This window comes from Catharus ustulatus, chromosome 3, assembly GCF_009819885.2.
Source record: "Catharus ustulatus isolate bCatUst1 chromosome 3, bCatUst1.pri.v2, whole genome shotgun sequence".
Lineage (NCBI taxonomy): Eukaryota > Metazoa > Chordata > Aves > Passeriformes > Turdidae > Catharus > Catharus ustulatus.
The window spans coordinates 3,093,500-3,120,745 of record NC_046223.1 but is presented as its reverse complement, the minus strand read 5'-3'; the positions used below and the strand labels follow the sequence as shown (position 1 = coordinate 3,120,745).

The window sequence follows — 27,246 nt, the reverse complement described above, 5'->3', positions numbered from 1 at the left end:
AATTCTCCTTGGGATGTCGAATCTACTTTTAGAGCCTCTCCAGCTTCTACAAGTCGTTAAAAAGTGATTGAGCTCTGCAGACAGTGAGAAATTATTGTCTCTTTCTTGGACATTCCCTCTAGCCATTACCCAGGAAACCTGACAGAGCAATTTTTCATTTCTAAATTAAGGAAGGAGATTGTTCTTAAGGTGTTTATTTTTAAAATGAGATTAAAATTTTATAAGCAGAGTTATGGTCGTGTCAGCTGCTCATATTCTTCAGGTGGTGTAAAGGAACTGAGAACAGCTTCAGCAGCCCAGTTACTACCTCAGATTCCTTAGGGTAAAATTTTTTCTTGTCTGGGCACCTGAGCCTTGGGGTAAAAAGAAAGTAGTCTTTAAAAACTAACAGAAGAACAAACTACATTTATTGACCTCATGTCAACAGATTTCCAGCTACACAGAACGAGAAAAACACAGGAAGCCTCATTTTTCTCCTTATTCTCTGAAGGTTTACTGACTGCACAACAGCACTCATTGCCTTTGGAAAGTGCTGGATAAACTTATTCCTTGAAATTGTATATTCAATAAAAAATGTAATAGTTACCCTCAGCATGAAGCTGTATGAACATCTTTGCATACCATTTATATTCTTTTGATGTAACTTATAAAAATACTTATTCAGTGTTAAGGTTTGGTGTTAGATATTTTTGAAAAGTACTTGTTTATAAAGACAAGGTTGTTCATTTTACTCCTTAATAGTTCAACTCCTGAATATCTCATAATATGCAGAAAGAATAGGCAGAGTAATTTCCTGGGCTTAGACTGAACTTTCAGAACTGTGAACAAGGTTCAGAAGCAAAAACCAGTGAAATTTAATGAGGTTTTCTTTGTGCGCAGAGCAGCTCAGTCTTGTAGGTGCTTCAATAGGTGCCCTAAGTGATTTTAAAAAGAAATGTTAAAAGTGATTTCAGAGGTTTTTATTACTGTCAGTGCATAGTAGGAAGATTAATGTATTCCTTTTGATTTTTCCCCTCTTCTTTAGGTCATTGAGTACAACCCCTCACAGTGCCTGGATTGGCTGGCTGTGCAAACACCTCGGAACAAACTCGCTCACAGTTGGGTCCTGCAGAACATGGAGAACTGGGTTGAACGTTTCCTCCTGGCACACAACTACCCTCGAGTGAGAACTTGTAAGTGGATTTTAATTGGAGAAAACTTGTCACCTCTTGCAGCGAGTTGCATGCTCCTATGTTGGTCTTTTCTTCCTTTTCCAGTTGTTTTAGAATTACTGGATTTTAAAATCTTAGGGTAACTGTGGTGCCTCATCCAGAGGTGTTACCAGTTTTGGTACCTTGAATGATACATTGGTAGGTTCTTTATTTTAAGTGGTTAATCTGCAAGGTTCAGGAAAACCTAAAGAAGGAAAAGTGGGAATTCCAGAGGTTTTCCATTGTGTCCATCACATGGCTGTACAATAGGTGGGAATAGTACATGCTGTTCTTCCACGGTAATCTTCAGAGTCCTTTGAACTTGTGGATCAAGGAGAAGCTGCCTTTGCTTTCTCCCGTATTCCAGGGGATCCTGGCTCTTTGGAATTACACTTTCACATTGCCAGAGAACATTTCCAGCCTCCCTGTGTCAACTTTTTAACAAAGGAGACTCCACTGTCAAAGTAGTACAGGCCACTGACCTTTAACACATTTCTGTGGCTGAAGGAGATGTAAAAACTGGAGGTACAGTTTTGCAAAACGCTCCAGTGGTAAACATCTCTGAGGAGGTAATGACCTCTTGATTGACCAATGGACAACTTCAATCATGGAAAACCTCTGGGTTGTGCATTGTGTGATCGGATCTGGGATCACAGTCTGTGGTGGGATGCATTGTGTTAGCACAGGGAGAACCAGGCAGCAGACAGGGATGTAGGTAGCACATCCCTTTTAATGTGCTTTGTGCTACTCTTATCCACTTGGATTTTTTTCCTAGTGTGAATATAGCAATACCAGATTCTGTGAAATGCTTTGAAATCTGTAAATGGAACATGCAGTGCAGTTTAATTGCTGTTTACATGGCTGTTAAGCAGGTATGTCACTGTCAAAGGCGTAACAAATCTGTTTTTATTTGAAGCTGCAGCCTATCTCTTGGTGTCGCTTATTCCAAGCAATTCCTTCCGTCAGATGTTCCGATCGACGCGCTCCCTGCACATCCCCACACGGGACCTGCCCCTCAGCCCTGACACCACAGTAGTTCTGCACCAGGTCTACAACGTGCTCCTTGGCCTGCTCTCACGAGCCAAGCTCTACGTCGACGCCGCCGTTCACGGCACCACCAAACTGGTGCCCTACTTCAGTTTCATGACGTACTGTTTGATCTCCAAAACCGAGAAGCTCATGTTCTCCACTTACTTCATGGACTTGTGGAACCTCTTCCAACCAAAGCTCTCGGAGCCGGCCATCGCCACCAACCACAACAAGCAGGCCCTGCTGTCCTTCTGGTACAACGTGTGCGTGGACTGTCCTGAGAACGTGCGCCTTATCGTGCAGAACCCCGTGGTGACCAAGAACATTGCCTTCAATTACATCCTCGCGGACCACGACGACCAGGATGTGGTGCTCTTCAACCGCGGCATGCTGCCCGCCTACTATGGCATCCTGCGCCTGTGCTGCGAGCAGTCCCCTGCCTTCACCAGGCAGCTGGCTTCTCACCAGAACATCCAGTGGGCCTTCAAGAACCTCACCCCTCACGCCAGTCAGTACCCAGGAGTAAGTGACCCACACCATTCCAGCCTTCCTGTGTCCCCTCTCACCCAGTGTCCCATGTAACTTAACTTACCCAGTGGTGAAAGTATTGTGTGTGGAAGTAATTTGTGTCTTTAGATCCATTTGCTAGACTTTAGGGGGGATTGATTTGGGTTTTCCTAGCAGTAGTTGTTTTCTGGGAGCAGGCACTGGTGTTGCCACTGTTCAGTTTTCCAACCTAGTCATAAGAAACAAGGAATAAGCTTTGATGGTGTCACCACAGAGGTGGAGGAATTCCCAGTTTTTTTTTTTGCTTTTAGTTTCTGGAACAGGGCCAACATTTAGCCTGTTGCATTCCAGGGGAGGACAGCCTGGTTGCTCTTGGGGACATCCACATACCTGTGGCAGACCTGGGAGTTGTGCTGTCAGTAACGCAGTGACACCTGCTCTCTGCTGCTGGCTAAAGTAGGCCGTGTGTGATGTTCAAACAAAAGGCTTACAGAGGCTGGAGGAGACCTGGGTTTGAAGGATTACACAGTGAATATTGCTTTGGCATCCTTTGGGGTGTGCAGGGACACAAAGAATACAAAGCTTCCCATCACTATGGAGATGAGGAGGATGCAGGGAATCTTCCATGTGGAGCTTCTGCCTAGATCAGCTCACAGAGAAATTTTACACTCTGGCAGCCCTGTTGCTCTCCTCAGAAGTCTCAGTTTGTCTTGCAAGGGACCCGAGTTATTCCTTTGTGTTTAGTGTTTGCCAGGCATATGGGACTGCAGCAGGTTTTGGCACAAGCAGCTTTTTGAATGCTTGATCCCAGGGATGGGGATTTCAGATTGTTTTGTACATATAGATGTACACATAAATGCGACAGTGAGCCGTGCTCTTGGCAAGCATCAAAACATCTGATTGTATAACTGAAATAAAGTGTGAACCACACTATAGTGAGAGAGCTAACTAACCAAATCTTCCTCTGTGTTTTAGGCAGTAGAAGAGCTGTTTAACCTCATGCAACTGTTTGTAGCTCAGAGGCCAGACATGAGAGAGGAAGAGATAGAGGACATAAAGCAATTTAAGAAAACCACCATAAGCTGTTACCTGCGCTGCTTGGATGGACGCTCTTGTTGGACAACTCTCATAAGGTACAGCCCTGTGCTCATCCAGCAGCTTTCCTGGAATTCCATCCTCAGCCTCCCCCCACAAGCAGAGCTGTAGTTCCAGCTGCCCTTGTAGGTAGTTGTTACTTTGGAGCAGAAATGTGGTGTAGAAATTGTGCCTGTGGGACAGTTTTATTGTATCATGTCCTCAGAGAGTGTTTCATTTCTGGGCTTAGGAAGTACAGCTGAAAGTGCTGCTTGGGCATTCACAGCCGAGCTATAAATTGCCTGTGCATGTAGGTCAGGGCTGGGCTTTTAAACAGAACTGTTGGTGCACTGAAACCCTGGTGGAAAGGACAGACTATGTTACCTGGAGGGGCTCCATGCACTCAGCTGTCACAGAGCAGAGCCACGTTATCCCAAATAATCTTTATGTGGAAAGAAACCATTCATCAGCATAATCCTTTCCTTTTTGGTCTGTTGTAAGCATAAAATATTCTGATAAAAATGTTTTCAGACATTTAAAAGGCCAAACATATGCTTGACTGAATCTATGTAAATGTATAATTTAAGAAACATAAACTTCTGTGTTTCAAAGTACATCATCTGCAGGGGTTGTATAGGAAATATTTCTGTAAAGGTTACTCATAAATTACTTACCATAACATAAAGGAAGTCGATGGCAGAGGCATTTTTAAATTAAAAAATGGGTGGGGTAATGATAAGAAGAATTATGTTCTTTTGGGGATTCTTTGTTCTTCCAAAATAACAGCATGAGTATAACAATTTAAAGCTTGGGATGTGATTTTCAGTGTTCTCAATGTTTGGATTATTTTCCTAGTGCCTTCAGAATATTGTTAGAATCTGATGAAGACAGACTTCTCGTTGTGTTTAATAGAGGATTGATTCTGATGACTGAGGTAATTACTTCATTATTTAATTATAGCAAACATCTCATCCTGGTACTTCTCCTGTCAGCTTTAATAAGATTTCTTTTTAGCACCAAAAAGATCAATAAATTGTTTATCTCCTTCTCAGGACAGAGGGAATGCCACCAACAGATTATACTGAGCGGAGTAAATTTATGGTTTTTTGGTGTCATTCTTTTTATTACAGGTAATTGGGAATGAATGGCTGAGTGCAGTCATACAGTTGTTAGTAGTTCAAAAGTGTTAAGGCAACAGGTTAAAAGCCAGAAATAACTTTAAGTGTACTCAGCTGCAGTTGTGATTAATATTTCTGACCGTCCTTTGATGCCGTCCTGAGGCAGTTCTCCTTTTCTTTCCTTCCTGTTGTGCCTTTGTTTGCAAGGAGTGGTCTGAAACACATAAACTGGATTTCTTTCTGATGGAACTAAACCTCAAATGCATTTCTGGAGCACATCTAATTGTTTTAAGTGGGGATTTGGTCCATGAGACCAGAATTAGTTCAAAATTGAATGGAAAAAAATTAAGCAATTCACCTCTGAAATGCATACAGTTGGAATGTCAAGCCCCTGCTCCCAGCAGTTTCACTCTGCAGGTCCACATGTCTTAAAGTGTCCTGGATTCCATTCAGCACTTCCATTATTGAGGTGATTGATGAGAACCTGTGTTTATTAAAAACACTGGCGGTGCTTTGTGGGGCAGGATCCCTTTGAGAACAAGAAAAAAAAATCTGGATGTGTTGGAGAAACTAAAAACCAAGATTCAGTTCATTCTTGGCACCTGTAGAACAGTGTATTCGGGAGAGATATTAAACTGGGAAAATCCATGGTGCAAGACAAGTGGCTCAGAGGTAATTGTGGCTGTGCAGAAAATGGGATTTTGGAATAGGTTGCTGCAGGAGGGGTCAGCCAGCACAACTGGAAGTTGTCAGGACTTGGAGCAAACATCTGTCAAGGATATTTGGTTTGCATTTAGGCATGTGACTGGACTGGATGATGCTTCAACCATTTTTACATGGTTGATATGGAAAATTAACTCTTTTTATGTCATTGATTTGCATTTTCTGAGAAAAAAGCGTGGTAGAAAGAGCTGAAATTGCAAAAACAGTGCAGTGCTATTTGAACATAGAGTTTTCAGGAGCTTGTTTTAATATAAGCCTATTAATTAATTAATTGCAGTTAATTATTCCAGAAAATCTGTTCCTTTTTGTTATGAAGATGCCTCTATCCAGTAAACTGGGTGCAAAAACTCAGGAACTGGGCTATAAGGTTGTCCATACGTGAAATGTAAGGAGATTAGGGTACATACATAGAGATTTATAAAAATAATTTAGTTTATCTTAGTTAGCCCTCATCCATACTAACAGCAGATAGTTAAGTTTATGAAGAGTGTGTAATATAAAATGAATTTAACCTGGTGTCACTTTACAGCTGGAGGTTAGCTGCCTTATATTGTCCATGGTTGGCTGGAATTGTTTTGCCTGGTGACAAAAAACTGCATTAAGGAGTTGTCACATCCAGGAAAGTTTTTCACTTAGGGATGGCCGTGTGTCTTTTGTCTTCACTGTAATATAAAAAGGGCCTGGTAAGGGTTTAAATTCCAGGGACTGAGGCTACTGTTTCTTTATCTTTCAAATATCCCAGCAGATTAAATATCTTCTTTTACATCCTGTACTAGAATTTTTGCAGTTCGGAAATGAGTTGCTTTTCCTTCCCAATATTTCTATAAATCACAGATGCCCAGAAGGTATAAAAGGAGAAGTAATTCATCTGATGTACAACCATATATCCTTCAGCAGCATTTTGATAAATGACTGGCATCCATCTTAATCCTACCTCTTTTCCCCAAATTCATATATCTGTCTTTGTGCACCTCTTGTATCACTTGGTCTGCTGGCAAAGAAAGTTTGGGATTGCAGGGATATAAAAATACTGTGTCTCAAATGACACTTTGTTCATTGGGTTGTAGATAAAGCTGTGAAAACTTGATAATTACTTCAAGCTGGTAACACAAGGCTTTTACCTTGAAAATAAATGAAGAACTTTATGATTATATCCAGTACCTTATATTTTTGAGAATAAAATATCTTGTTTGAGCAAATGTATCTGCAGGATAAAAAGAGGAATACTAACAAGTACTTTAGTTTGCCAACATAAAGTTTTGACTTTTTTTCTTCTTCCCAGTCCTTTAATACATTGCACATGATGTACCACGAGGCCACAGCTTGCCATGTGACCGGAGACCTGGTGGAGCTTCTGTCCATTTTCCTTTCGGTTCTGAAATCCACACGTCCCTATCTGCAAAGAAAAGGTTTGATTATACCTCTTGAAAGGGTTATGCCTCTTGTCTCTAAATTAATTTTCCTCACCCAAACCCTAGTGAGGTTTTTTTTGCTTATTAGCTGTTTTTAAAAACTTGCTGTACAGTACAATATGTGGCTGTCAATACATATTGAATTGTTATTTATTAAATTATTTATTAAATTAATAAATAACTAGATTGCATAAATTTAATATCAGTAGACCAGTAAGATTTAATAGATTCCTAGATGGATTAAGACCATGGTGGAGGAAAAAGAGATTCTTCAGCAGTAAAGTTCTGTGCTATATTTAACAAACTTTTGAGCCATGAGCTAAGCAGCCTCCTGGGATGTTTGCATTTGCAGATGTGAAGCAAGCTCTCATTCAGTGGCAGGAGCGGATTGAATTTGCCCATAAGCTCTTAACTCTGCTCAATTCCTACAGTCCTCCCGAGCTTAGAAACGCCTGTATTGGTAAGTCCTGGCCATGCAGGACCTGTCCTGCACAGGCACATGCTGTGAGGTGGAAATGCCACTTACACAAGTGCACGTGCTCTGCTGGAAACTCTGGAGGTCGGGATTGTTGGTTGATACTGGCAGTGCATCAGTAGCAGTGTTGTTACTCCAGAGAGTTCTGGGTTTGTCAGTTTGCATTGAATATTCCTGTGTTCAGCTCAGGCACACAGACTGGGGACACAAAAAGTCACAGGTCACTTTGTGAGACAGATTTGCCACCTGATAAGGGGCATGACTGCAGAGTAGCTCCTCAGCTCAGGTGTCACTGAGTTTAGAGTCAAAACCCAAATCTGACATTAAAATTCAAACATTGACTGAAGCTTCCCTCAGAAGGGAGCATGGACACCAAGTTACTCTAAGAAACAGCTTTTCCTGGTCATTTTTATGATTCAGTACTGTGAAGTGTAATAGTGGAACTAAAGCTTAAGTAGCTTGCAGAAAGGAATGGATTTTAAAGAGTAGACAGAGATACATATGAATGCCTCTCTTGCATTAGCAGAGCTATTTCAAAAAGATCCAGGGTTTTTCTAGTTTAGGCTTTTTAAATATTATTTAATGGATTGCTGATAAAGGCTGTCAAAAATACTTTGTGTGTGATTTGTATGCATTTCCCCCTATTTTGAGTATTTTCTCCTTGTCCTCCTGACTGCTGCCAGTTGCCATTTTCCAGGCATCAAACCTGCTCTGTTAAAGAAGAAGCAAAGAGGGTAATTTTACTGAGGTTCTCATTCTCCAAGCTGGCCCCTCCCTGGTGGTTGCTGCACCACTGAGCAGGGTCTGTCCCAGGGGCAAAGGTGAAGGGAATGGGGACAGACTCAGGGGTGTCACTGAGGTGCTTCTCACGGTGGAGCTGTGGCAGAAGGGATACAAGAGAGAGTTTGCAAATGCATGAGCCTTACATTGAACTGTTTGCTGTTAAGAAATAACAATTTGTAATAGCAAAAACAACTTTTTGTTTGTAGATGTCCTCAAGGAGCTTGTACTTTTAAGTCCTCATGATTTCCTACATACTCTGGTTCCATTTCTACAGCACAATCATTGTACATACCACCACAGTAATATCCCAAGTAGGTATTTCAGTGATTGTATTTTGAAGTTCTCTTACGCTATTATTACTCTTATCATGTTCCTTGCTGATGTCAAATATTGACTTTTTTAATATATCCCTATTTTATCCGAACTTACACTACAGTGTCTCTTGGACCTTATTTTCCATGTCGTGAAAATTTGAAATTAATAGGGGGGAAAAGCAATATTCGTCCTCCGCGTCCCGAACTCAACATGTGCCTCTTGCCCACTATGGTGGAAGCCAACAAGGTATGTAAACAAGTGGTCCTGTAAAGAATTGTTTCTGTTGTTTTCCCATTTTTATAAAAGTATTGGAAGAATCCAGTAGCTCAATGCATTTACCTTTTCTTTGTAAACAAAGCATAATTCTTCTTCAAGATGTGTTGTCCTCATATACTCCATTCTAGATGTGCACTTCAGAAGCACCATTTCCCTGCCCTTGGGGATACACAGCTTCCTATTGCAGACACCGTAAGGGTTTGGGCCTTGTGGTAGGAAAAAACCCCATAACTCACATTTTGGTAATTTCCCAGTCTGTCTGTGGCATTTATAAAAGAAATTGAGGCACCACCCAGGGATTGCCCAGATGGGTTTCACACTATTTTAAGATTTATTGCCAGACAGCCAAGGAGACCCTGCAGGTTCCATTCAAGTCCATTCAGCTGGGACTGAGGCATAATCTCCTACTTGTTTGGGTAAAATCCAGTGCCTGAAATGTCATAAAGGGCTTTAAGTCTTTTCACTTGCCATTTTCCCTTCTGTGGGCTTCCTGATGGGATGCCAGCTTTGGTGGGGCTACTCCCTAGTGACTTGCCACGTCCCGTTGTTACAGCTGCAGCAACGGTGGGATTCAGCTCACGTCACTTTGCCTATCTAAAAGGTCAGCATCCAGCTCTTCCTGGGGCTCCTGGCCATAAAGAGTTACCCTGGGAAGGAGAGAAAGAGCTGCCCTCCTTCCTGTCCCAGGAGTGCAGGGAACACCAGTGACTAGATTTTAGATAGCTAAAGTCAGGTCAGGTGAATCCCACCCAAAAAGGAATATGTATGGACAATCATTTGAAGCAGGAGAACTGGTTACTTGCTGTCCGGTAACTGTGGTTCTTCAAGATGCTTTGTCCACACAGATTCTGTGCTCCTCCTGCTGTGCTAATTCCGAGTCCTGTCCTAGGGGATTCTTACGGGTGAAGGAATTGAGTGGTGGTTGAAGCCGCCATACCCCTTGTGCCCTCAGGTACAGTGGTCGCAAGGACACACTGGGTGCAGGCACAGCCCCAGTGGACACAGCTATTCAGAAAGAATCCAATCTCCTGCACATGGGGCCTATGTGCACGTAGATGGGAATCTGTGTGGGCAACACATTTCGAAGAAGCACGGTTACTGTAGGGTAAGTAACCCTTCTTTTTTAAAGCTTTCAGAATGATGCTGTGTCTATTTGTGCACCATCAAATTGACTGTGTAATCCAAGTGTTTGAAAAGATGTTAGAGAGCCAGAAACTGTCTCTGGTGGGTTTCCCCATTGTGCATCCAGAAGTGACACTACAGAATGTAAATACCTGGACTTAAAAAGTTGTCATATTACTTGACACAGTATTTCACCCTTTATATCGAATTCCTACTACATTAGGAAGGAGAATATTTTTAAACCTCTAGAACCACATCCACAGTCACATTGCTCTGTGGTTTTGCATGCTTGTTTTTCATTCAGTTGCTTTGTATAAGGCTGCATTTTTTTTCCTTGAGATTTAGAGGTTTCCTCTTGGCTCTCTGATGCCATTTTAAGCTTATATACGTCCAAAATATTGAAATACCGACATATGTGTATCGTTGGGTTTGAGACATTCCTGAAAATTCTGCTCTGAAACTCAGTCTCAAGAAAATTTTGATTTCTACAGATCACAGCTGAGAAGTTATGATTTCAAAAGCAGTAGTGTGTATATATTTATATTTAGGTGTCTGTATGTGCTACAGTTACTGTATTTTCTTGTCCTCTGCAAGCTGTGGTATTTGCGCAGCTTTGCACCCTCCGGGTGTTGGCTCAGAACTCTCCAATCAGAGATTTTCCTGGCAGGGAATTACATTTGCCATCCATCCTCCTATCACACCCTGGTGCTTGCCAAGGGCTGGCTGAGGAGGCACCTGGAGACTCCCATTGTTTTCCTGTAGTCCAGGATGAAATATTGCAGGGCAGGTGACAGGCAGGGAGATGCTCAGGGGAATCTGGGAGCTGTCCTGTGGCTTTGGAGGTTAAATGAGGCTCTCTTAAATCTTCAGGGCAAAGACGATGTTTACGACCGGATGCTGCTGGACTATTTCTTCTCCTACCACCAGTTCATCCACCTCCTGTGTCGAGTTGCAATCAACTGTGAAAAGTTTACTGAAACTTTAGTTAAAATGAGTAAGTATCAAGGTGAAACAGATAAAGCATTTTTTTTTCCGTGATAGCCCCGAGTCCTTCTCCACTAAGTTTTATATTGAGAGTTTTTAAGAAAAAGCAGAGCTTGTGAAGCTTTTTGTGTTTGGGTATTATTTTTATCCACAAAACTGTTCATCTGTTTGTAAGAGAGTGCAGCCTTACCCACATGACTGAAATGTTTCGGGCCTGTCCAGAAAAGAGCTGAGGTAACCACTGAGAATTCAGTCTTATTGTACATTTAGAGTTTAATACAGGACTCACTAAGGCTCTTTCTGGGTGATTGGCAGTTTAAATGGCTTTGGATCAGATCCTGAATCCTCAGCATCTCAGCAATGGCAATTAATTGACAATATTTCAATTTTTGTGTTCCACACAACCCTGAGGCGAGTTCCTCAGTGTGCACAGACCTCAGTGTCACACCAATAATCTCATTCAATGAGCAATGAGAGAATGTCCTTTTATCCCCTATATCACCCATCTGCTTGTTGTTTGTCACACTTCCAGTGTATTTATTAAATGGACTGTAAAAACCTCACAGACACTACTGCTTCCTGATCATACAAAATGCTTGGAATGTGATCCTATAAAATGACACAGCACCTTGGCACTGCTTTTCTGAGGAATTTGCAAAGTTCTCCCACTGACTTCTTCCCTCATGCCATTGCAGGTGTCCTGGTTGCTTATGAAGGTTTGCCACTTCACCTTGCCCTCTTCCCCAAACTCTGGACTGAGCTTTGCCAGACTCAGGTAAGAATCAGAATCAACAGGATGGAAACACAGGCAAAACACACTGAATGTAGAACAAAGAGCCCACAATTTTAACTGGTGGGTGGTGTTTAATAAAACACTCTGCCTATGTTCAAATCTGCTAAATCAAATCTGGTAAATTGTATTTGCTCCCTGCAAAAGCTTAACACATCAACTCCTCCCAGTAACGGTGGTGGGTGTGCAGAAAGCACCTCATCCTGCCTGTGAAATTGTGAAATTCCAGCTTTTCATGTAGCACAAACACTGGGATGATGAAAGAAAAATGTATCAAAGTCTGGGTATTATTGCAGAGGACCCTGTGTTTGGCTCACAGATCAGGAGGCTCTCCCTTCCCACACACACTGGTGGGAATAAACTGGCCTTCCTGGGCAAGGAGCTTCATCACAGGAAAATGGGAAATAAGAATTGTCAGTAATTGATTTGTACCATTTACTGGCATCTGATAGACCTGAACTGTTTCTCAATGGGCCTGACCTGCAGTTCTGGTGCTGACTCTGCCATCTTCTGTCTCCTTGCCAGTCTGCAATGTCCAAGAACTGTGTGAAGCTCCTCTGTGAAGATCCAGTTTTTGCAGAATATATCAAATGTATTCTGATGGATGAAAGGACCTTTCTTAACAACAACATTGTCTACACCTTTCTGACCCATTTTCTTCTCAAGGTACATGGTCTTACCAATAATTATTACTCCAAAGAATGCAGGCACAGATGCTGCTTCATTTTGGGATGGTGTTTTCACAGTTCCAATTTTTTGTGGCTTTTAAAAAAATACTTTGTTTCCACAGGTGCAAGGGCAGGTATTTTCTGAAGCAAACTGTGCCAATTTAATCAATACTCTAATTACAAATCTAATAAATCAGTATCAAAGCCTAGAATCTGACTTCAGCAACCAGAGAGTTGAAATTTCCAAAGCAAGCTCTACATTAAATGGGGTGAGTCTTTTCTAGCTCATGTCCTACAGAAAATCCTCAGTGCCCTGTGCCAGGTGTAAGGCACTCCCTGCCTCAGCTGAGCTCCTGGGGGGGGGTGATGTGAAATTGGGAATATTAACCTGACTGTGGGGAGAAAATTATTCACAACTGCAGGAGCATTAATGGTGGGAGTGCTGTAACCCAACAAGGTTTTGTCTCAGCACAGCATTGTCACCTCCAGGACAGACCTGTGTTAAGGTCAGCAGATAGTGAGTGGGGAATTTCAGTGGTGTGAGCAGCTCTAGAATGGGATCTTTGGGCTGCTCAGAACATGAACAGCATCTCCTTATTGCACAGTCTCTGTGTGCAAGATTCATCAGACACCAGTTTTAAATAAGCTTTAACTTTGTTTTTCTGTTCCCAGGACCTCCGAGCACTTGCCTTGCTGCTTTCGGTGCACACTCCCAAACAGCTCAACTCAGCCCTGATTCCAACTTTACAAGATCTTTTAGACAAATGTAGAGCTTGTCAACAACAGAGGAACTCATTACAAGAGCAAGAAGCCAAAGAAAGAAAAACTAAAGGTTTGGTGTTGCTTTTATCAAATTAATGTAATACATTATTTTATCCCTTCAGGGTGGGCCATTTCTTGGCTCCAAATCCCAACTGCACACAAAAATTTAATTTTATGTTGATTTTAAAAGCCGAAATTGGTGAATTGCAGGAATTCTCTGCAAGGAAACAAGTGTTTATTATTCAGAGGGTGGGAGTGTGAGCAGTGGCTGTTCCCTGTCCCTGCAGATGATGAAGGAGCCACTCCGGTGAAGAGGCGGCGGGTGAGCAGTGACGAGGAGCACACCGTGGACATCGGTGACATCAAAGCCGAGCCCCGCGAGGCGCTGACCCCCACTAGCACCTCGGACAACGAGACCAGGGACTCGTCCATCATCGACCCGGGCACGGAGCAGGACCCGCCCTCCCCTGAGAACAGCTCTGTCAAGGAGTACAGGATGGAAGTGCCCTCTTCGTTTTCCGAGGAGCAGCACGCCGAGGAGCAGCCGGGGAACGGCAAATTCGAAGAATGCAAAGAGTTCAAAGACCTGCAGGCTTCCAAGGATTCCATGGGGGCCGAGGAGGACTCGGAGTTTCCTTCCACGTCCATTTCAGCAGTTTTATCCGACCTCGCAGACTTGCGGAGCTGCGATGGCCAAGCCTTACCATCCCAGGACCCTGAAACTAATTTATCAATCAGTTGTGGCCATTCCAGAGGACTTTTTAGTCACATGCAGCAGCATGACATTTTAGACATCCTGTGCAGGACCATTGAGTCTACGATTCACGTGGTCACACGGATATCCGGGAAAGGAAACCAAGCTGCTTCTTGACATTAGATGGAGCATGTCTGCTTTTAAGTCTTTTTTTTTTTTTTTTTTTTTTTTAATCCTTCTTCTCCCCCCAAAAATGCTGTTTGTATAAGTTTTGCTTATTTCTGTTTTTGTGCTTCAGTTTGTCCAGTGCTCTCTGCTTGAATGGCAAGATAGATTTATATGCTTAATTCTTGGTCAGGCAGAACTCAAGATTATTTTTTTTAAATTTTATTTTATTTTGCATCTACCGTACACTTTCTTAAAGGGCAATCAGATAATGGCTATGTTTTATGTAATTAAGAGTTCACTGTAGTGGCTTTCATTTAATATGGCTGTCTGGGAGACAGGGCCTCCTGGCCCTGTATGATGTAATTTAAACTTATGGCATTTTTACTGTGTATAATATGGTGTCCTCTGTGCCAGTTTTGTACCTTATAATCGAGGCAGATTGCCTCAGATCGCTGTGGTTCTTATTATCAAAATTAAGTTTACTTGTATACTAAACAACCACAAGAAATTTGATTCTGTAAAGAATCCTCTTTAGCTGTGGCCTGGCAGTATATATATGGTGCTTTATTTAACAGAATACCTGTGGAGGAAATAAAGCACACTTGATGTAAAATTAATTGTTTTATTTTTATTGACATGATCAATTGCTATTCTGTGCACTTCATTAAACTGATTGTGATGACTTTTCATTTGTTTATAATATGTTGCTTCAGTCTTTGGATTTCTCAGCAAAGAACTTGGTGACACAGCAGCAGAGAGAAATGATGGTCAGAGGTTCAGATTTAATGTAAATTTTGGTGCTTCTTTGTTGTGCACGAGTGTTCAGCCACACAGCGGAGAGGGACTGGTGCTCAGTGTTGGAACGTGAAGTGTTGTCAAAAGCCAGTGGAACTTGGCATCTCATTTCCCTTTTAACATCTCTTATGTAATTTTTCTCCTGCACCATTTACAGACTTCCTTTTCTTTTTCCCCCTCTGCTCTATCTTGCTGTACTCCCTCACTTTTTACAGCTTCTGCACCCCTGGAATGACTTTATCATCCTTCTCATTAAACTTCCCCTTGTTATTTCTGAGTAATGCCAGTTTCCTATGTGACCTTTTGGACTGTCAGTGCTACTGGATTTAATATCTGATTAAACTCCATTTTCAGCTTCATTTTCCAGTTGCTCAGCTCATTTGTTTTTATATTGTCTTCATCTACCTTGATCTTTTTTCTTCAAAATTCTTTCATTCCATCTACCCTTCACTGCAATTCTGCATCACTTTGCTTCTCCTTGAGTCTGTGATGCTCTTGATACCTTTGAATTTACTCTCATTGGTTTTAATGTTCTGTAATTAATTTGCCTTTAAAGTTTAAAAATATCTGTTTATTTGGCATTTTAATCTTGCATTTACAGGGACTGCTGACACTGGTAAGTGCTTAAGTTGGTGTCCTCATTATTCAGACATTAAGTAATTATGGTTTTATTCTTTTTAGGAATAATTTTATTACCTTTTCTGATTAACTTTTGTCCAGATTGTAACTCCAGAGAAATCATCAACAGCTTCTAGTCAAAACTTTTACAATCAGAACTTGTCTGTCAAGGAAAACATTGGCCTATGGACCAAAACCTGAGCTGCAGAGCTGCTGGAACCATTTGGGTGAGTAGCTTTCTGAATTAACCTTAAGCAACTGGGTTTTTGTTTTCATTAACACTGTGCAGTTAATTGTTGGGATGTGTTCTGAGCTGGTCCCCCTTGCTGGCTTTTAGCAGCTCCTGCAGGATGGGATCACATCAGACTTAGGCATTCTGGCCCTTGGGGTGGTTTTTAAGCTCATTTTCAAGCAGACCAACTATAAACAGTACTTGACAATGATTTCATAAAGGATACACAAATACTGCACCGTTAATCATGTCAGGATTACCAGAAATATGATTACTCTTACTGCTTTTCCCTTACTTCCTCATTTCCCCCTTGAGTATTCCTGCAATTTTTACAAATAATTTTTTTACAGTGGAGTTTTTTGAATGTAAGTAAGCAATATCTGCACAAGTGTCTTGCTTTTCCAGAGCCTGTTTCCAGCTGTTTGTCCTCTGTCTCCCTCCCTGTCCATGCTCTGAAAATCGTTATTCCTTTAATTCTGTTCCCCCTCTCTCATTTTAAATCAGTTTTCTGTTTTGTATTTTTTTCCTCCATTAAAAATGTTCCCGTATCCTGCCTTTGAAAACCGTTTAACCCTAAATCCTTTAATCTTCCACTGGCTTCCTCAGTCACTTAAATCTTTGATTTTCTTCCAGGTTTTATCCCACTTCTCATTTATTTCCTCCTGGAATTTCTACCTCCCCTTTAACCCCTTTAAAATTAATCTTTTAAATAACTTCTCCATGTATAGCCAGCCTCTCCTCTGGCACTTCACTTGCTGGGGATCTGTGAAGAATTTTGGCCATCATCTTACAAATCATATGTTTCCCATTGTATTAGTTTTCTCTTTGCCTTTCTCAGCTAAGTATCATCTAACATTTTTTACTTGTAATTGAAAGGTCTAGGAGAAATTTTAGCACCAGTTTTAGAGGAGGTATGGAGCTGCTGCTCCTTGTTTTTCAGGGGTTTTGGCAGCCCCACACCTGGAGCAGGGACTGCAAGGCTGGAAGCACAAGTAGGTCCTGTCATTTTTAATACCAGTAATTCGCAATTGCTCCATTCCAGTGAGGGCAGGAAGACAGGAAAACCGGGGAATTTCAGTCATGAGGGAAAATGGGTGAGGCAGAATTCCCAGAGTATTGGGGCTGCAGTTTCACTGTTTGAAGAACTTGGAATTGCACAGAACCACCTACTCTCAAGGATTAAATAATTGCAAAATCTCTTCTACCATCTACCCACAAACCTGCTAAAGCCTGAACTGTCTTAAACTTTAATTTCCCCTCTGTCAACCACTATACTAAGTAATTTTTACATTCAAAACATCCGGCTTTTCTTCCTTGAATACTGGGGGCGGGGAGGTAACTTAAATGTTGAGCATTCAGAAACAGATGCTAAAATACATTACTCAAGAGGTTGTTCCCCATCTAGCACCTGGACTCTTAAAGCAGCAACATCTAGGAACTGTTCTTTGCCTCTCCTGTCACTGTGGGGACTTTGTTCTTTTCTATTACCTCACACCTCACCTCAGTTCAGAGGGGTTGTTAATAACTGACTGCAAAGTTTGCAGGAGAACCTGGCCTGTAGCAAGGAGCAGCACCTCTGGATCCTCAAGATGATGGAAGCTTTTTGGGTGGTAAGGTTGCCATCTGTTGGCATTCTGTAAAAATAAAATATATAGGACTTAAGCTCTAAGAAACTTATTTAGTGTGGCAGTATCAGTTTATGGAGAAAATCGGCTTGATGTGAAGTCACATTTTTATTGAGCCAAGCACGTGTTCCAAAGGCAGCCTGCCCTATTGTGGTCAATTTGTTTCAGATTGCATATTTCATTTGTACACTTTATTTATAAAGCATTTGAGAACTAAGTTATCCTTGCTCACCTCAAGATGGTTTAATTACGAATTACAATTTGTTCCTGTCAAAATTCTCTTAACAGTTGTTCTCTTTGAGGTACAGCATTGCAGAGGGCTGTAAATCATTTCAGTGGAAGGTTTTACAGAACTGCAGAAAGCAAGCACTGCTACTGTTTGTTTCTTCTTAAATAAATGTCACAATGAGGTCAAGTAAGGGAGTATAGTGCATGCAGACCTAATAATTACATGACATTGTTAATTATCTTTCCTAAAACTGCAGCTGCAAACAGTCTGCAGATAAAAGCATCTAGCAAGAATTCAACAAGGCTGTAAATGAACCCCCACCCCCCATTTCCTGAAATGGATCAGCAGTTTTGTAATCCCTTTCAGCTCACCTCTGCTGGAAACTGGGATTTAATTTTGCCACTTGATACACTGAATATTAAGGAACTGGAAATGCTTCCTGCTGCTGGTGGAGCTCACCTACCTCTGACGGCAGGACTCACTGCAGCTGAATCATCACTCTCTGGAGTTGCAGGCAAGCAGAACAGAGATCACTGTCCCCAAGTAAAGCTGTTGATATACAGACTCTGACTTGCCTCTTAATTCCCTTAAAACCCATAAATAGTGCTTAAACTATGTACAGTCTCATAGAAGTGGGTCTTTATTCTTCCCACAAATAAATTATATTTTTCTTTTTTTTAGAAAACCAAATGTTAACAAAGTATAAAAAGTAATGCCCTAACAAAACTACAGTGCTGTTATCATTCCATGCTGTCTTTTGATTGCTGCAGTAAAATATGTATTTCTTCAAAATATTGCTTCTTCCAACATTGTCTTGTACTCTCTTCATGGGAGACAGGAACCCCTTTGCATTCCAGCTCCAGTTCTGACTGAGGCGCCAGGTCCTGGAAGTTCAAGGCCACTGTTGCATAATGTTCTGAGGGAAGAAAACAGGACCCTTAAGTGAAGTGCTTTTTAAAGGAGGACATTTGTTGGTGCTGATTCCCTCTGCTCTGCCTGTCTGAGCACAGCCTCTTTTCACAACTTCTCCAAAGGACATGGACCAAGGGAGTGTCCAGCCAAGGCTGGTCCCTGCCAGGATTGGTCCTTTGCCCTGCAAAGGCACCCTCCAAAATCAGAGCTCCTTGGAAAAACTCACCATCAGGCCAGCTCCTACACCGCCACTTCAGGACAATTCTTTGGCTTGGGACCTGTGGAAGATAAGAAGGTTCTCCTTGTTAGCACCTGAGAGAATTCCCATTACATTTCTCCCTGAAATACAGGGAGAGGAGCAGTATCTTATGGAATATTGGACACATGCATGTAAACAGGAACAAAATTGGGATTTGGTTTTTGAAATAAACTATTTTCATGGAGCTTTCAGCGTGCTGCATTCCACTGTTCTGTTTTTGCTCTGGGGAAAGACCAGGACTCATTGGTTACTGCACATCAAACACAGATTTTCTTGCAGACTTTGAAACAAGGACAAGCCCAGTTTTCCCCACTGAAGTTTTAAAGTGTGACCGAGTGATTTGTTACACAACCCAGCCTGGCCCAATACAAAAGTCAGGCACTCCTGCAGATGAAAATGGTTTTTAGGACATTTCAAAAATGCAGCTGAGCTCTAATTATCACATTTTTCCCTTCTATTTGCACCAGCATTCAGTTGGGACGGGGTAACACTTGCCCTGAATAGAACAGAGATCATCTCCCCAGTTAAAAAAGGATAAGGAGTTGGGAGATAAACCTTAAACCTTTCTCCTTCCTCTCAGTTACAAAGAATTGTGCTGAGTTTTTGGCTCCCTGTGCAGATCCTTAGGTGTGGTCAGTCCCTGCTCTTTTGATGGGACAGAAAAGCCACACAACAAAAGACCAACTGCTGGCTTTGAAATGGAGGAACTGAAATAGGCACTAGAGAAGCTGAAAGTCACAAATTTCTGCTGCTTTCTAGCTCAGAGAAGGAGCCACCACCCTCCCCTTTGTTAAAGTGGAGTAGGAGCTTTTTACCAGTTCTGTGTATTCACCGCTGACAAAGCCCTCAAACATCTGAAGTTTGCCTCCTTTCTCTGCTTCAATCACAGCTGGGCACTTGGAGAACTTCTGTATCAGCTAACAAAAAAAAGGAAAACACAAAATGCACCATGCTGGGAGACAAGGGAGGGATGCTGCAGGAATTAACTGAACTCTGATACACCTGGAAGTCTTTAAACACTCATCAGGCTTTGACTTTATACAGCATTGCTGGGGCCGTGGCAGGGGCCAGTGAGGTGCACAGTGAGAATATTAATGCTGAGGAATTTGCACTGGTAAATACAGAGCAGCACAGGCTCTGCCCAAAGCACATCCACAGGTGGAGACACAAGTGGCTGTTCCCAGACTGGAAAACAGAGCAGCAGCTTCAGGAAGGTGCAGAAGAGCTGCTGGCATCCATTTCTCTTTCCCAGAGGTAGCCCTTGGATTATAATTTAAAGTTCTCCCATACCAGCCCAGACTCATTTGAAGGGCACAAACCCAAAATTAGTGATTGTGTGTTTCTTCCCCTATAAGCAAAAGTGTCATCACCTCCAGTAATTAATCTAATTAAGCTGTGGGTAGCAGCAGTGCCATTACTGAACCCTTCAGGCTTCTCAACAACACCTACATCAAAGAGCAAAGCTTTAGTTAAGGACAGCACCCAAACCACATAACAGTGCAGCCCCACTTTGTTAAGGGAACAACTGGCCAAAAAAGGTCTAAGGCAACCTAATAAACTCCCACCAAATGGAATTTGTACTTGACACTGTGATGTGCTTATTACTTACACAACTCTTCAGCAGCATCAACATCCCCATTCAGTTAAAATGTCTCCTGAAAGGATCACTTACTTCCTTCTTTGTGAAGATGCTGTAAAGTTCATCAGCTGGAGAGTTGAACACTTCCCTCATATGTATCCTCACTGTTGGAATTTTCACTCCAACCATATCCAGAGACTGTGCTGTAACAGAGTCCTGCAAAGCAAAAAAATATTCACAGGAATTAGTGCAAGATCTTGACCCTTAAAGTGCTGGCAGGGCAGGAGTGTTGTCATTTGCACATTCTCAAACACAATGTGTAAATACATGACAATTATACACTGTATTTCTGTATTTACTCAGCAGTAGTATTTACCAGGAGTCCCTAAATTCAGTGGGAAAACCTGAAGCCAACATACCTGCATGGTGCTCCCGCTTGGTTTTCGCTCTGTGGCCAGTTCCTGACCAGCAGGAGCTTTTGTTGGCAGAATCATTCCCAAGGTGAACTCTGCAATGAAGAAAAGCATTTTTCAGTGTGAAATTGAGCTGTTCAACCCCCCTAACATCCAGATAACTCAATGATGATCACCAAAACCCTGGAGAATGGGAAAAACTCTGCAGGATATGAAAACTCAATCCGATTTTCACAGTTTACCTTCATGCTTCTCATCAGAAAAAGACCTAACACCAATTTCCCTTGAAAAGGCTTTTCCAAGTTACCTGACCCCAAATGAGTAACATCTGCACAGACTTCTGGCAGCACAGCAGATGTTCAGATCAAAGAGAAATAAAACCTAAAGAAATTCTTGTAAGTTTGGTAGAAGACAAGTGAAACTCAATACAAAATGGGAGCCATCTCTGTCAGAGGCTGCTGCCCTTTGAGATTCCAGTGTTCAAGAATCTTTGGATACCTTTAAAATCATACACAGTAATTCTTCAAGCCAAAAACTGCTGGATCCAGCTTGGGAAAATTACACAGACAAAAAAAAAAAAAAAAAAAGGTAATAATTTAACAAAGTAGTTCACAATCAGAGATGCACCTGGTAACAATCTGACTACAAGCTATAAATGCATCAATTTTTGGAGCATGCTTTCCTGGTTATTGCTAACAGCTGTAATTCACAAAAATACCACAGTTCAAAAAACAGAAAGGAAAATTAAAATTTGGTTCACCTTTGGTTTAGAGGAACAAGTGAAAATTTATAAATTTACTAAGTTTAAGATAATAAAACCTTAGAATCTCAAAAGATAATGGCAAGATTAAAGATCAGCAGAGAATGTATTCGTAGAATAAAGACAACATTTCATAAGTTCTAGAAAATAACTAAAACAAAGGGATATAAAAATAAGGCAGCAGTTCAGGCAAGGAAAGCAGTTTTTTAAAATTAGGCAATAAAAAGAAATGCTAATATTGGCCAGTCCTAGTAGGGCCAAGCTGAGCCCTGGCAGGGCCTGTGTGACCCAGCACAGCCTCAGAACCTTCTGGACACGGCTCTTTTGAAAGCAAAAAAGATCCTGAGTGTCAGGACTAACTTAATTCATCTCAGCTGGTGACAATTTAAAAAAGCAGTACAATATACACCATATTTGTCAATATTTGACCAAGCTGTTCAGAAGAGGCACCTGCACAGGAACACTCCTGAGGTGCTGATTAATTCACCTGCTTTAATTTTAATTTACCTGTTTTAAGTGCTTTCAGGTAGTCCCTCAGGGCCTCTCTGACTTTGGTGGTTCCTTCAGTTCTCATCAGGTCCTTCAAAACATCACCTTCCCCTTTCTTCTTGCTAACATTTATCTAGAAACAGAAAAATGACAGCATCTGAGAGACCCCAGTCAGGAGCCTTTTGGGTTCTGGCAACAAAGGAAAGTGTTTGGGGTTTGTTTACTATGCTCAGAGGACAGCTGCAATTTCAAATTCATGATCTTGGGGTAGCCAACCTTTGCTAAAAGTAAGTCCTCTTAATAAATAAACATGCTCTCTCCACTCAGTCTAGTTCATCAAGTATAGCCAAGAGCTGCTGAAGGATCTGTGGAAGCCCAGTATTAACCATTACCCAACCAACATGGAGATTCCTTAAGGTCTTAGGAGTGGTTTGCTCTGTTGGTTTGGGGTTTTTTTAAGATGACAAGCAGGGTTCTTCTTAAATTTGTAGTTAAAATATCATGAGACAATAATTAGTAAAGCAAACTGCACATTCCTCGTTGGTAAATTTGAGAACAGAATAAAGCATTGTTCCAAGTATAATAAGCAAAAGCATGAAATAAACTATCCATGTGTAATTACCCCACTTAACAACAGGAAAAATCAAAATATGATGCCTAGATGTTGATTAACTTTATTTAAGAATTGTGGACCTATACAGCCATACCAGTGTTGTACACCTACCTCTGTATCATCTACCTCATTTTCTTCTGACAGGTTAGGAATTTCAACAGATCCCTTATGTTTCTCACCAGACTCTTTCACTGTACCTGTATTAACATAATGAATTCTTAAATGCATCATTAAAAACTATTTCCCCCACAGCAAGAGTTTTACACTTGGAACTCAATTGTACAAAGGTGTTACCTGGAGGGAGCTGCCTCAAGGCTGATTTAAAGGAACTGAACAGCAAGAGGATTTAAAGGAACACTAAACTGAGCCTCTCCTTGGAGCTGTGTTCCCTATCCAGATGCACCAAGGGATGGACAAGGACTCACCTGCTCCCTGCACTGCTCAGACACCCTTTACAGCCTGTCCCCAACACTGCATGTGCATCTAAGGGTGGGCAGGGAAAAATCATCTCCTCCTCTGCATGTGGATTCAGAAGCTCCCTGGAATGCCAACCATGCCCTCATTAATTGTGTGAAAGCTCCCAACATGCAGGCATGTTACCAGGAAACGTACATCTGTACACTGGAGAAGTATACAACTGACATTTTTTAAAATAAGAAATTCACATGCATATTTAGAGGACTTGATATTACTTCTAACCCCTTCACAATCACTGAAGAAATGTTCAGCAAGGACAGGAATTATGCTCCACTTCTGGCCCAGGACCACCCCACTGAGCTGCCTTCCCCTGTGCTGCCCTGCCTCAAATCTACACTGAAGAGATTGAATTGAAGGTATGAAGCTTTTTTTCATTACATTGAAGACTATTCCCCTTTGCCTTGCAAAAGTGTTTTGTTATTTAAATTAACTCACTAATTAGATCAGATAAAACCCCTTCAGGAAGCAACAACAGAAACAGGCAGGTCTGTCAGCTCAGTGTCAGAACATAAAAAAATCCAACAAGGTGCTTCATCAGCAAAAGTCTCAAATTCCAACAGCCCAGGGCTGAGCACGACTGCAGAAGGGGAATTACCAGGAAGGCAGAGGCAGAATTTCTGGGGATTCTGTTTCACAGGAGCCACCTGGATCCCACTGTTCCTGACCATCACTCTCATTATTTTAATTACTTCCCTGAGTCCCCATGTGATTGCAGGGCACCAACAGTGCCAACAGCTGGGTCGAGATCCCAGTGAGGAACTCCAGTAAATGCCCAGGTGTTTCCTGGCATGGTGAAGATGAAGGACTGTTGGCAACACGAAGTGCAAAGATCCCACCCCACTAGGGTCTGAGGCAACCAGGCATTGCTCAACATTCAAAGCCTGTTAATCCACAACTACACAACCACATCCACTCAGGGACAGCAGAACCAGACCTTGGAGTCTCCCAGGAGAACCTGTCACTCAATTAAGCCATGAGAATTGGTTAACACCATCCTTGAAACACTCCTGGGCCCACAAAGCCACCTCAGTCTTCACTGCTCCCTTCCAACACCACGATCAGTGCAGGAAAACCACACAACATGGTCTTTGCAGACAATAAAACCAATCTTATTTTTGGCTGCTCTCCCCAGAAAGGAAGTGCAGGCATGCAGGAAGGAGATTTTTGGGAGCAAAATACAAACCTGACTTCATTCAGCTAATCCTATTAGCAATTTCCACAACTCTTAAAATGAAGTTTTACAGTGAGAGTGTCTGTGCTGGGCAGCAAAGTCCAACCAGTGAACAAACAGAGCTGGTGGATCAACACAACACAGGCAGAACATCGGTGCAGCTCTGTGTTTTCACTACCACTGTAATGTCAACAAAGCTTTACTACCTTTCTACCAATCACAATCAAATTACGTGTTGGAACTGCACTGGAATTCAATACCAGACCTGAGAATAAATTATTTTTTGGTTTCCTGTCAGTCCAGTGTGAAGCACACATCTCAGAAAGATTCAGCTATAACACACTGTTGAAATACCTGCTTTAAAAGGACAAATATGTTTTCACAAAGCTTCCACCCCAATGTGGAATGATCCATTAAAATCCCCATTACATCCTCTAAAAAATGACAGAACAGCCATTTTGCTCAATTTTAGTGCCATTAAGTACACTCAGTTCCTCACTTTCTTGTTTCTCTCTTATCTAAATTGCTAAGCGCAATGTTTTTCCTACACTAGACTTTCCAAACGGGCTGCAAATCTCAGGATTTTTATCTTTTGTCCTTACATACCCACATTTTAATCATAGCTTGAAGTCCTAGTTATCCTTGAAGACTTGCAGAACTAATTACAGTTTTTTAGTTCAGTATGAACTCTCACTTCTAATTCAGAGCTCTCAAAACACGCAACATGATGGCTATCACAAAAAATCATCAGCCTCGGGTTTTTGTTTTTTTTTAAGAATTTACTGTGCAGTAGCCAACTCTTTTAAAATTAAGCTCTCAAAGCCATGATTCACTCAGCATAGCAAAGCAGCCAGCCCAAGGCAGAGCTGTCTCTGAACACTGACCAGCATCAACACCTCGTAGAGAAACAGTTTAGCGAGAGTTTACATAGAAATACAAACAAAATACTGTCTGTTTCTAATTTTATAGTCTGAAATTACACAAAGCCAAGCTAACCTTGGTTTAAAGCTTAAGGTGATTTTAGGTGAACTTAAAGAAGTCAAAAAGCTGATCACGATTATTTTATCTACACTGACCTAAGCTGCACAAGAATATAGTATTTGCCTTGCGCTCTGTTAACATTTGCACCACAACTCTAAGTACAGTCTTAGTTTATAACACACTTGGAACATATAAAACTATCTAAAACAAACAACAGTACTCAGTTTAAAGTCCCCTCTTATTGTGGGTGCAGACTTCAATTCCAGATCTGTTCTGATCTCAGCAATATTACAGTCAGGCAAACCTCCACTCACCCGAGGGCTGAGGAATAAGGACAGTGTTTGGGGAAGCACAGCCTGTCACTTGGCACTACAACATCCAGGGACAATTTCCTGTGCAGGCTCATGCCACCAACTGCTCCTGCTTCTCACTCCAGTGCAAGACACAATCTGCTGTCAAGTTTTAGGCATTTAATAAATGGAAAGAATTCCTTGGTAATACCAAGAGCCGAACTGCAAACAAAGAGCTTCTCATGGGACAAGCACAGTGAGGGCAACTCCAAGAACTGGAATATGGCACAACAAAAACTGCACGGAGCCCCAGGTATCCCAAATAATCAAGAATCATCTCTATTTCCCACTAAAGAGTTTTATCCTCATGCAATTCCTCAATGTAAACCACAGTTCGTTTTTGGAAGCAGCTGTAATGTGACGTCTCCTAGGTTCTCCTGCTCCGCACAGGCACAGAGGAGCACACAGCTGTAATTTGGGCACAGTGGAACTAAAGCAGCCCCAGCACTCTGCTGTCAGTGCCACCACAATGCAGACATTCACATCTAGCAAAGCCAAGTGAGTAACGCCGTGCTGATACACCGGGAACGCACTGCTAAGGAATACGCGGTGGAAAAACCCTGGGTGAAGGGGAAGGAGCCAAGCTCGGGTTTCAAGGTTATTTAAGAACACGCATTTATCCAGTCCAGGCCCACGTGGCTCCCGCAATCTCCCCACGACTGAGTCACTGCAGTTCGCCGAGACATTCCCGTTTTCCCAGCCCGGAGGGGACAGGTTCCCGATGGCAGCAGGGACCAGCACGGATCCCGTGCCAATGGCACCTCCCCGGGCCGGGCCACGCTGCCAGGGCCCCTCGCATCCCCCTTTCCCCCCGTACCTTTCCAGCTGAGGCGCAGGTTCCACTCGTAGAAGAAGATGAGTTTCCCTTTGCGGCTGTTGCAGGACGCTTCGCCCTCCACGTGTTTGAGGTCGCCGATCTCGCAGCGCCCGGCCTCGCCCTCCACCACCAGCCCCTCCAGCACCTCCTTCAGCTTCCTCTTGGACCAGCTGGTCGCGTCCCGCTCCGTCCTGCCCCGGGAGCGGCGGGGTCAGCGCCGGCCGCCCATTCCCCCCGCAGCCCTTCCCCGCATCCCCATCCCGTTCCCGCTGCTCACCAGTGCCAGTTGTTCACGTTGGTGCCGTCCGCCCGCTCCTCCACGATCCAGCGCGGGTCCCCCTGGCCCCACTTGGCCATGGCGCTGCCCCGGCCCCGCCGCTCCCCCCGCTCCTCCCGGCCGCTTCCGCCGGCACCGCCAGAAGGTGCCAGAAACTTCCCCGCCCCGCCGGAGGAGGAGGAGGAAGGGAAGCTCTGCCCTGCCCTTCCTCCCGGCGCGGAGGGGAGGGCGGAGGAGGGGGTGAGGCAGCCCTGGGAGCGCCCGCGCTGGGCTCGGTGTCTGCGGTGGCTGCTCCGCTCCAAAGCCGCTCCTCCCGGCTCGGGGGGAGGCACCGCCTAACTGGAAAACACAGGAAAAAAAAAAAAAAGAAAACGGGAAAATGAGAAAACAGACTCTCGTTTTCAAAGACTGCGGCGGACACCTCTGCGCAAAACAACAGAATAATTGATGTCCCAAAATTATTCCGTCTGAAGCAATGACAAGGCAACGCCTCTGGAATCGGGTTTATTGTCTTGCCTATTTGACACGTGCAAAAGAAATGAAATGCACTGTGAGACAA

At 42.7% G+C, this 27,246-nt stretch overlaps 2 protein-coding genes across 2 annotated transcripts in view; one reads left to right on the top strand and one right to left on the bottom strand.

Annotated features, from left to right (window-relative positions):
• The window catches only part of USP34 (ubiquitin specific peptidase 34), a 107,908-nt gene extending 93,129 nt beyond the window's left edge, over positions 1-14,779 (top strand). The window contains exons 67-81 of the mRNA XM_033056157.2: positions 1,025-1,172; positions 2,107-2,741; positions 3,702-3,859; positions 4,656-4,734; positions 6,924-7,050; positions 7,406-7,513; positions 8,518-8,622; positions 8,748-8,872; positions 9,855-10,007; positions 10,895-11,018; positions 11,704-11,783; positions 12,324-12,464; positions 12,589-12,735; positions 13,139-13,298; positions 13,516-14,779. Coding sequence (XP_032912048.1) covers positions 1,025-1,172; positions 2,107-2,741; positions 3,702-3,859; positions 4,656-4,734; positions 6,924-7,050; positions 7,406-7,513; positions 8,518-8,622; positions 8,748-8,872; positions 9,855-10,007; positions 10,895-11,018; positions 11,704-11,783; positions 12,324-12,464; positions 12,589-12,735; positions 13,139-13,298; positions 13,516-14,099 — 2,874 coding nt within the window. The 3' untranslated portion in view covers positions 14,100-14,779. The remainder of the gene's footprint in view (positions 1-1,024; positions 1,173-2,106; positions 2,742-3,701; positions 3,860-4,655; positions 4,735-6,923; positions 7,051-7,405; positions 7,514-8,517; positions 8,623-8,747; positions 8,873-9,854; positions 10,008-10,894; positions 11,019-11,703; positions 11,784-12,323; positions 12,465-12,588; positions 12,736-13,138; positions 13,299-13,515) is intronic.
• Positions 14,780-17,449: 2,670 nt separating this feature from the next.
• LOC116994449 (activator of 90 kDa heat shock protein ATPase homolog 2-like) lies at positions 17,450-26,854 on the bottom strand. The gene is made up of 9 exons (XM_033056158.2): positions 26,688-26,854; positions 26,411-26,601; positions 22,726-22,811; positions 22,020-22,134; positions 20,759-20,847; positions 20,433-20,555; positions 19,576-19,677; positions 18,728-18,779; positions 17,450-18,505 (listed from the first exon to the last, which is right to left on the bottom strand). The coding sequence occupies exons 1-9, from the start codon at positions 26,765-26,767 to the stop codon at positions 18,330-18,332; spliced, it is 1,014 nt and encodes a 337-aa protein (XP_032912049.1). The 5' UTR covers positions 26,768-26,854; the 3' UTR covers positions 17,450-18,329.
• Between the last annotated feature and the right edge of the window lie 392 nt (positions 26,855-27,246).

What these genes read in the sequence shown, in the direction of transcription:
- LOC116994449 (XM_033056158.2), bottom strand. Translation starts at nt 26,767, where the DNA reads ATGGCCAAGTGGGGCCAGGGGGACCCGCGCTGGATCGTGGAGGAGCGG. An exon ending in AACGTGAACAACTGGCACTG is followed by an intron (nt 26,602 to 26,687) that starts GTGAGCAGCGGG and finishes CTCCCGGGGCAG; the next exon opens with GACGGAGCGGGACGCGACCA. An exon ending in GTGTAGGAGCTGGCCTGATG is followed by an intron (nt 18,506 to 18,727) that starts GTGAGTTTTTCC and finishes TTCTTCCCTCAG; the next exon opens with AACATTATGCAACAGTGGCC.